The sequence below is a fragment of the Lolium rigidum genome, chromosome 7 (genome assembly GCF_022539505.1).
Source record: "Lolium rigidum isolate FL_2022 chromosome 7, APGP_CSIRO_Lrig_0.1, whole genome shotgun sequence".
NCBI classification, from domain to species: Eukaryota; Viridiplantae; Streptophyta; class Magnoliopsida; order Poales; family Poaceae; genus Lolium; species Lolium rigidum.
In genome coordinates this window covers 251158170-251168703 of record NC_061514.1, presented here as the reverse complement: position 1 = coordinate 251168703, position 10534 = coordinate 251158170, and the positions used below count along the sequence as shown (strand labels likewise).

General features: G+C 41.9%; 1 protein-coding gene across 1 annotated transcript; it reads left to right on the top strand.

The window, feature by feature from the left end:
• The first annotated feature begins 2293 nt into the window (after positions 1 to 2293).
• On the top strand, positions 2294 to 8178 carry LOC124669146 (cysteine-rich receptor-like protein kinase 6). Its single transcript, XM_047205826.1, has 7 exons — positions 2294 to 3201; positions 6298 to 6432; positions 6589 to 6719; positions 6803 to 7013; positions 7103 to 7340; positions 7415 to 7565; positions 7667 to 8178. The coding sequence occupies exons 1-7, from the start codon at positions 2361 to 2363 to the stop codon at positions 8003 to 8005; spliced, it is 2046 nt and encodes a 681-aa protein (XP_047061782.1). The 5' UTR covers positions 2294 to 2360; the 3' UTR covers positions 8006 to 8178.
• Positions 8179 to 10534: the final 2356 nt, after the last annotated feature.

Below are 10534 nucleotides of genomic sequence, written 5' to 3'. Positions count from 1 at the left end.
TATAGCAGTTGCCGCTGAACTTGTGCACCTGTTTCTTGCAGTCCTCCCACTCCTCGTAGACTCCTGGAACCCGCCCCTCGAACATGATGTAGTACGTCATCTCTACGGACACAAGGCATATTAGTATATAATGCAATGGAAAGAATTAGAGGGTTTACATGCATACATATTCACAAGAATTAAAGCAAGGAAATAATAATAAACTTAAAAGACATATAGCATCGGTATCACATAAGTAATCAAGTTCAACGACAACGACTACAATAGTAATTGAAGTCCAACAACGTTGACCGTTTCGAGCAAATTAAGCAAGTTTAGTTTACAACACAGTACACATTGTCCATCGATTCAAACTAATGGTAGGCACACCGGCCTCGTTCAACGAGACATCTTCTTCAGCGGCTCCGGGAACGGTTTGTACATGCCCTTCGTCGTCCACGTCCTTCCATCACCCTGCCTATGTAGGCGTTGTTCGATATCCCTCTTAGACAATCCTATGAGTTGGTGTAAGAGCCCCGATCCGTTGCATACATCTTCATGGATAATTTCCGATAGCTTTACTTGGATGCGATGGAAGTCTTCTATAAGATCAGCATCGTTCATCTCCCCCGCCATTTTAATGGGGTCTCGCTGACTAGGTGGCAGACACATCATCTCTGCATCCGCGACAAAACCCAATAAGGTGATGGAGGACATATAAGACCTCCTTAATGCTGCCAGCTGGCTGCTTGATGCAAGAGAAGTCGATCACGTGCTTGAACCCAAGCTTTTTAGTGTTCGTCCTGATAAATTCCCCCTTCTTGTCGAATGTGCCTCCATTTTTGGAGTAGCCAAGGATAGCCTCATGGAGAACACCCCTTATTCTCGTGTAGTCTTTCTTCATCGCCGTATTCGACGAGTCGAAATACTGGGCTAGTGACCACTTCGGGCAAAGGATGACGAGTGTGCAGTATTTGTCCATGCTCAACACATGCAATTGAAATGGAATGTTGAAAAGGATCGGCAATGGAAGAAATATATAAGAAAGCATAAGTTACGACGGCCGTGAGCGGATGTGTACTTACTCGGGAAAGACATGCAGAAGAATGGTGTTCTTCTCTTTGTTCATGAGCATGAAGCTCTGGAGGTACCACACCGCCTTGGTCCGTGTCCTTGAGCCATCCTCAAGTTGGCTATCCCGCATGTAGTAGGGATCCGCTACCGTGATGTAGTGGGTCTCTCTGTTGATCTTCGTCTGAAGATTGATCGCGTATAGGCGGACCAAGTTATAGTCGAGCCGTTTCCAGTGAAATAGATTGAAGACGTCATCGAACGCTATGAAGAAGATATCCGCGGGGTCTTCATGGACGAAGTTCGGGTCTTCTGGCACCTTGACCATGAACACCAGGTAATTTGGATCCTTGTCTTTAAGAATGACGCTCTCTAGATATTGAATTTTGTGCTGCAAAGGGAGCATTAGTCCACTTGCGAGGTGTTTTATGTCCTTAGGCAGTATCGGTTTACCAGCTTCATGACACTGGGGCAAACCATCCGGTGTCGGCGGTGCCATGTCGTCGACCCGGATCCTCATAGGATTAGGCTGGCTCGAAGATACGCCCTTCTTGGCTCCTCTCTTCCTTGGATTCTTCACCTCACCTGCTGGGGGTGCTTCGGGTGCTGGTGGTGCTTCGGGTGATGCTGGGGTTGCTTGGGGTGCAGGTGGGGTTGATTTGGGTGGCTTCTGTGGCGCATATGTGGCTAGTGCGCAACAGAAATACGATCTCGTCTATAAGGCTTTTTCCACTAGTGTAGGGTACGCGACTAGAGTAACCCCAGCCGTCGCGACAACGAGTAGGTACCGTCATCATAGTTTTAGGTTAACTCGACTAACCATCTCTTTAAAAATAATCATTTTGGTCAATCAATAGTAATAAGGAACTGTTTTACTTATCTTTGTCACTACCCACCGGATCTCGATGCGACCAACGCGGTCACTCTGCACGATCGCGCGGCGTCCAGGTAGATACAAACACGACGCAAATTTAGGGTGTGTTTGCATCCCGGCGCCGATGGCGGTCGCGCTCGTTTGCTAGAGATGCCCTAAATTCTAGTAAACCCTGTTGTTGCCGTGTGGAAACGGCTGGAAGACTCACATGGGTACCTCACCCGGTCTTTGGTTCATTGGCGAGGTCATGTCGCGGGCACCACCACGGTCCTCCAGCCAGCACCAGCAGTGGCCATCTCCATGATGGGCCCGTGTACATTTATACGAGCCCCATACGTGTCAACACACAGACCCTCGCCTCCCCCTCGTTTTCTACTCTTCGCCGTTTTACTCTGGCTCCATTCCTCCTCCCACACCCCCACATCAAACAAACACCATGGCCTCGCACCACCTCGTCCCCGCCGCGGCCCTCCTCCTCGCCTTCATCCTCACGCCTCTATCAGCCGGCGATCCTCTCGGCAAGTTCTGCGGCAGCAGTGCCAACTTCACCGCGAACAGCACCTACCAGGCCAACATCCGGCTCCTCAACGCCACTCTCCCCAAGAACGCCTCCTCCTCACCCAATCTATTCGCCACCGGCACCGTCGGCACCCTTCCGGACATCGTCTACGCGCTCGCCCTCTGCCGCGGCGATACCGCCGCCGTCAACTGCACCCAATGCGTCACCACCGCCTTCCAGGACGCGCAGCAGAGCTGCCCGTACAACAGGGACGCCACCGTCTTGTACGACCCCTGCGCGCTCCGCTTCTCCAACCAGAATTTCCTATTCTCCACCGACGACGGCGACAACGTCCTCGCCTACGTGAACGTTCAGAACGTGTCCGCGCCGGCCAAGGTGTTCGACGCCGCGGTGGGCGCCCTCATAAACGCCACCGTCGACTACGCGGCCACCAACTCATCCAGGCGGTTCGGCACAGGAGAGATGGTCTTCGGGAGCTTCGACAAGATCTACGGGCTGGCGCAGTGCACGCCGGACATGGCCCCGGCCGATTGCCGGGCATGCCTCCATGGTATCATCGCGGCGTGGTCAAAGGATTTCAGCGACAAGTCAGGTGGCCAGGTTCGAGGATTGAGGTGCAGTTACAGGTATGAGGGTTATCATTTCTTCAACGGGCCTTCGCTGCTGCAGCTCCCGGATCCATCCGTGGGGACAACTCCAGCTTTAGCACCAGAACCGGCGCCAGCCAACAACATGACGCCACTGCCAGCCAGAGGAGGTAAGCCAAGCCCACAGAAACAACTTCATCTTATTTGCTCCATTCATTCTTCAGATAGAAGTAATTCCGCAATTCAGACAGAAAGCAGTGAGGTTCGATCTGTGAAAAAACGAAAACGTAGAAACTTAAGGTGGACTAGATCGGAGGAGTACTTTAATTCGATTCTAACATTATAAATATACTGTCAACACCCCATCGAGGGGCGTTTTTAGTTTTTTACTGTCTGTTTTGTTTGTGCTAACTACACTCCGATCTTCGGAGTTCTTTATTTAGTGTAATAAAGAATTCAGAAGCAACCTGGGCGAAGTAGTAAACGCCACAAAGATCATTCTCAAGAATCAAACTCTAGAAATTTCCGTTGTTTGATCTTGACTTTTGCGCAGTCCCGTAGCTATCGGTTGCTTGACTGGACAACATGGAGAATTATACCGAGTCTAAGTCCTGGCAGATTGCTAGCCACACAAACTCTCCTGCAAAGAGTGCGCATTGGAATAAAAGCACTCTTCCATCATTAAGCCTAAGTAGGACTAAATTTTGACGAACAAAATATCTTCTTTGTCTTTTGGTGTGTGGGCATGAGCACATGGCTGTTTTATTTTTTAGACATGCCAAATAACATGGTTTATTTCTGAGTTAGTTGGGTTGATTTTTTTTCGATAAAGAGAATATATTAATACCGAGAGATACCAATTACACACAGCCTCTGCAACAACGCCCTAATGGTAGTACGGATGCACACTGCCAAAAAAAGGAAAAAGAATACTAAGAAATACTAAGAAGGGTGATAAGCAAAAGAGCTACAGTTATTTTTCACACCTCCTCTTTTCGAGAGAATATATTTCTTACAAATAGCACGGTGGCCCTCATCGTCTTTAGTGTTTCAAAATTATTATGGAAGAAATAACTTAATATTTTTAATAAATATACATATTATACGGTAAGAAATAAAACAATTGTATATCAACTAAAAACTGATGTTAAAAAATGATATAAAATCATTCATGCATATTTGCTTCATGTCTTGTCCGCGTGCCAGGTCCTAGTGGATAGCTTCATGTTTCGGCTCAATCTGCTTATTTGCTTTCACCATTATATTGAAAAAAAATCTCTATGGGTACAAAAAGCAAACTAAATCTTTCATAGCCCTAGTTTTAAATTGCACATGTAATTGTAGCCACTAACTGTAGATCTACACATCCCCCGCAAAAAAACTACACATGCCGATAATTTTGATTAAATGGATCGACGTGGTGATTTAGATAAACATCTTTCTTATTTTTAGTGTAACACCATAAAACTAAATATTAAGTAATATCATGCACATGTTAAAATACATAGAGAGTTCTTCCTTTCAATTATTATAATTGTATAATACAAATAGTTTTTTAATAACCAATTTCCTAAATATTGTGATGACTTCAGTGATTAAAATATATTTTAATACTAAGTGATTTACATACCATTGTAATTGTATGTAATGTTATGGATGTCGACGAACACCTCCTTAAACATGTCATCTGGAAAACATTAATAAGTAATATCATGGACATGCCAAAAGCCGTGGAGATTTCTTGCTTTGGGTAATTTTAAAATTATTGCTTTTACCAATTTCTATGTTACTTTTGTTTATTTTATGAATTAAAATCTAATTTTGGAAGTAATTTGGCATATCGACATCATCTATAATGTCATAAACTCAAGCATGTGTTGCATACACATGTTAGACGGTCATCCGCATGAGATATTAGCTTTGAAGCTCAAACCATCATTTTATTGAAGTAGAGCTATGGTTCTCATATATTATTAATATTATGGTATTTGAAGTAAATTGTAGTCTGAAAAACTATAGGTACTACTGTATGTGCTCTTGCCACCATAAAATAGCTTGCAGTATCATGGTACATTAATTCTTAATAACATGTTGAAATTCACTAACCTCGATTGTATGTGAAACAAATATAGAGATTGGAAACATGAATAATAGAAATAGATATATAATCACGAAAAAGTTATAATCATGTGATACTTATTTATATAGTAAGATGTCCATACAAAGAATAACATGGAAATTGCATCTCGGAGACTTATGTATTTAAAAATGTATTTCTTAGGAAATAGACTGATTTATATATGACACTCCAAAAACATTGAAAAACATCTAATACGGTGTTCCTATAATTCCAAAATAACCTCTTAGAGTTCTATAACCTTGGCTACATGTAAAAAATATTTAATTAGTTAAGTGAAAATAGCATTAGACTTACAATTATGAAAATAGTTCATAATCATCTCGTTTCTATTTCTGTAGTAACATACAAATAAACAATATTATTTATCATGCATCTTGAAACCTGTCTATATAAAATTCCAATTTACTTTTGGGCAAACTGAATTTACAGATGACTCTCAACGGCATGATAGTATTACACGCATAATGTGATGTTCGATTAATCAATAAGCAACCCTTTAAAATAGTTTAACCTTGATTGTATTAACAAACTATTGAATTGAAAAAATTAATCATCGCGATGTAGGAATCTGAAATAATGATAATCATGCAATTTTTGTTTGTGTAGAAGAATATAATAATATTAAATCCCTTATGTATTTTCGGAGGAAAGAGAGCGCAATAGCGTAAAGAAAACATATAGAGTTGTTTTATTATTCACTCGTAACCAACATGCATGAATATGTTGTTAATATGTTTTCCATATGCCTGTTAATTAACCACTCACGCATGTGCGTGGCAAGATGTGAAGTCAATGAAATCATGGTTTCTACATGTTTTTATGGAATAAAAACAAATGCTTTTATCACGTTCCTGTGTCACAGACTTCAGTTCTACTTGCTAAAAACTGTGCTTTTCTAAGAAATCAGCAATGTGTGTTTCAAAAAAAAAAAGAGACCAGCTTTCTCAGCGTACCTAATTGACTTTCCCCATCTCCCTGGCAAAATAACATATTCAGACTGGTAACCCTTCTGTATTTCTCAATTCGAGAAATCAAGACATAAAGCTTTCAGCACTATGAAGTATAAACATCAAATATAGCTGACTGCTCGGTGTGCCTTGTAATGACTCACGCCTTTTGTTTACAGGAAGCAAAAGCAATGGAGCTGCTAGAACTTTAGCCATTACACTGCCGATACTCGCTGCAATACTGGCTTCTATTGCCATTTGCCTTTGTCTGCGGAGGAAAAAGAGCAAACCAGTACAAAAGGCATCAGTATCATGTAAGTCTTATTAGTTAGTTCCAAATCCACCCCTTTAGACTAATAGGGCCAATCTTCTTATTCTGTTCGTTTCCATATGACAGTGGCATCATTTTCATATGAAAATTTACATTCACGCATAACACCATTATGAAAGTGTCTTTTCTCTTATGATAGATCCAACCAATCCGGAGGACATAGAGAGTATTGAATCACTCATTCTAGATCTATCAACTCTGAGAGCCGCAACAAATAACTTCGATGAAAGCAATAAACTCGGTGAAGGAGGGTTTGGTATTGTTTATAAGGTGCTAATTATATCTTTTTTACATCGAGCTTTTATCCTGTATTTTAATATTCTACTAGTAAATAAGTATACCCATTTGTACAGGGAATCCTTCCTGGCGATGAAGAAATAGCAGTTAAAAGGCTATCACAAAGTTCTCGACAAGGTATAGAGGAGCTTAAAAATGAGCTTGTTTTGGTTGCTAAGCTTCAACACAAGAATTTAGTGCGACTTGTCGGTGTTTGCTTGGAAGAACATGAAAAATTACTTGTGTATGAGTACATGCCCAACAAAAGCCTCGACACCATTCTTTTTGGTAAAATTCCTCATCTCCACTTTGCAACAGTGAATGAACAAATAAAATATGTTGTGGGCAGTTCTAAGGTTTGTTTTTCTGTGTGGCAGATCCTGATAGGAGCAGTCAGCTAGACTGGGGAAGTAGATTTAGGATAGTCAACGGGATTGCTCGGGGATTACAATATCTCCATGAAGATTCTCAGCTGAAGATAATTCACCGGGACCTCAAAGCAAGCAATGTTCTGTTAGATTCTGAATTTATTCCTAAGATTTCAGATTTTGGCTTAGCAAGGCTCTTTGACAGTGATCAATCAAAAGATGTCACCAACCGTGTCGTCGGAACCTAGTAAGTCCTGGTGACATTTGCCTTATAACATTTTTAAAATTGCACTAGTCCATAACATAATGTTGTTATTGCAGTGGATACATGTCCCCTGAGTACGCTATGCGTGGGGCTTATTCCATCAAGTCCGATGTGTTCAGCTTCGGCGTTTTGATTTTAGAAATCGTTACAGGAAGAAGAAACAGTGTCTCATATGACTCCGAGCAGTCTGTAGATCTCTTAAGTTTGGTGAGTATTTTGACTGTTACAACTTCAGCTGTTACAGAAAGCTGCACTTGATAACATCATCGTAATTTTTTTATTATTATTAATATACCTACGTAATGCAGGTATGGGAGCACTGGACAATGGGAACAATTGTAGAGATCATGGATTCGTCCATGACCAGCCATTCTCCTGGAGACCAGATGCTGAAGTGCATTCACATCGGACTTCTATGTGTTCAAGAAAACCCCGCAGATAGACCGCTGATGTCGGTCGTGACTGTCCTGCTTAGCAGCAGCACTGTGTCTCTCCAAGCTCCATCTAGGCCAGCTTTCTGCATCGAAAAAAGTGGCGCTAACGACTCAGACATTCACACGGAGCCATACCGAGGAAATTCAGAGTCGACAAGTCGGTCGCCAATGTCACCGAACGAAGTTTCGATCACTGAACTTGAGCCGAGATAAATCTGAGTGATGCTGAGTTCATTTTATATGCCATTCTCGCCAAAAGAAAAATATAGCAATTTTTTATGTACGGATAGGCCTTACTTCAAACTACCTTCGTTTCAAGGAATAAGGCCCACGCGCATTTCAAGATAAACTTTGACCAAACAAATTGAGCAATAAAATCTTAAGTATATTGTATGTAATTGATATCGTTGGATTCTTATTAAAAAATACTTTATAATGATGCTAATTTTATAACAAAAAATCTTTATATATTTACAGTAATTTTTAGTCAAAGAAAAAACACGCAAAACGAAGATGTTTTATTCTTTGAAACGGAGGTTGTAATTCATATGTATTATTTACTCACCCTCGTGGCGGTAGATATTTTACTTGGCACGGACAGTGGAAGAATACACCAGTGTAACTATATTGGGGAATGTGTATTAGTCGGTAACTAAACATAATTCATATTCTTTGTCCACAGATTTTATCTTATGGATCAACGCCATATATTGTAAGATAAAATACAGAAAATTACGTCTGTCACCCTTCCTGAACCAGACTTTCATCTCCCTATATTAGTATAGGGACCACACGATACAACGAGCATGCTAGAGCTGCAGCATAACCAAGCTCCAAAAAAAAGAGAAAATAAAAATTAACAGTGAGTTAAATTTGGTAATAGAAAGACTAGTACTTGTATTGATGGACCCTTCTACTGGTGAATACTAAAATTTAAAATATTGCTTTCCAGATCTTCATGAAGACACTTACACGGAGCTAATCTGCCACATAGAAGCTGAAGGTTCTAAATAGAGTAACTAAGAGGTAACATCAGACTTTCAAAGTTCACCATCAAGATGGAACAATGGTTACCATGATACAAATATCAAGGGCCTCTATGCATCGCAGAAATCAAGAAACGTACAAATAGGACAACGCAGGATTGAGATGGCATGGACTGTGGATTTTGACATGATCTCAGGACAGCGAATTTCCTGAAAAAGGCTTTCGCCCTATTTTATAAATAAAGCCACACATAGACGAGCCGAGACAAGGTGATAAGGGGAATCACTTACAAAGATATCAAAGATAAAACAAGGATCACCGAACTTGCCACTGAAAGCAGTGGAGCACGACCCGGGGATACCGAAGCTCCACGACGCCGCCCCCGAAATGGTAATGATGTGTTGCGTCATCGACGTCGAAACCAATAGTCAAGGGTTTTCACCTGGAGGCCTAGCACGACCAAGGTAACCGCAACAGCGCTCCTAGGAGGGCTAGAATACCTGCAAGCATTGCAACTGCTAGCACCAAAGTGCTGAGCTTTCATCCGGAAAAAACTGCGCACCACGCTCGGTATATCATCCTGCCCGCTGCCTCTGAGCCAGGCCTCCAGACCACGACATGGGAGTTTCCTTTGCTGAAGCACTGCCAACACCAGGCCTGGCATCCGCTCCTCGCCATCCACACATCCAAAGATAAAAACCATCACCACCACTATGTCGTTTGCTGAAGAGTTACCCGTGTGGTCCACCTTCTTGGGCTGCCTCCCCGGCGCCCACGACCTCAGGCCCAAGGAGCCACAAAACCGCCTCGCAAGATGCAAGACCACTGAGTCGGACGAGGTAAGCCAGCAGCAGATCCAGGCCCACGTGGGCAGAAGATGTCGCCAATAGTAGGAGATCTCATCCTCTACCGCCAAGACGGCGGCCGACCGGACGCAACAACAATGCCAATCAAGCCCCGGATGATAAAAAAAAATACGAAAATCAGCAGGAATATATAGATACGGAAAAGACAGAGAGATACAAAGTTAGACTAGTCAAAGAAAAATAACATGATCTATGAGTTCATATTGAGATCCTAAGGAATTGGGAGCATAGGAGTGTATTCTATGGGATTTTGGTAAGCCCAATCCTTCTATCCAAGTGGTACTTAAGGGAAAACTTTCAAAGGATTCGTATCCTCCAAAATTCCAATGAAAATCAAACAATCGAGAAAGGCTTATTGTGTAAAATGATAGAGATTCCAAACAGTACATTTCGTCCTAATTTTTACTAGTGTACACAAAGCCCTAAACATGGGTGTCCGAATCGAGAGAGGCTTATTGTGTGAAATGATATGCTTTTCCTGTCTCGGTACAAACAACTGATAATAGAAAATCATTTCTATACTCCAACAATTTCTGAGGATCGTATGTCTACAGTCCACAAACTAGCCGCTCAAAACACAAACCTCGGGGACATAAAAACACATAGTGGACTAAGGACTAGAATATTTTGTCTCTAAAGCACAAAGGCATGGCCAGATGAACACTAGGAATTCCATTATCTGATACGAAGGCAGATAAGCATGAAAACGTCATCACCCCAGGTTGTTTTCCATTTGATGATACGAATTGCACACTTTTTACTGAATGAACAAACAGAGCATGTAGATGTAGTAAGGCCATTCTTTTTTTTGAAAGAGGGGGCAAAAGATTTGCCTCCATTCATTAAATTGTTGGAGATATGCCCAAGAGGCAATAATAAAAGTGGTTAT

Bases quoted from the DNA above. Each gene is read 5' to 3' on its own strand.
- LOC124669146 (XM_047205826.1), top strand. From the start codon at position 2,361: ATGGCCTCGCACCACCTCGTCCCCGCCGCGGCCCTCCTCCTCGCCTTC. The intron at 7,014-7,102 runs GTAAAATTCCTC...TCTGTGTGGCAG, and splicing joins CCTCGACACCATTCTTTTTG to ATCCTGATAGGAGCAGTCAG. The intron at 7,341-7,414 runs GTAAGTCCTGGT...TTGTTATTGCAG, and splicing joins AACCGTGTCGTCGGAACCTA to TGGATACATGTCCCCTGAGT.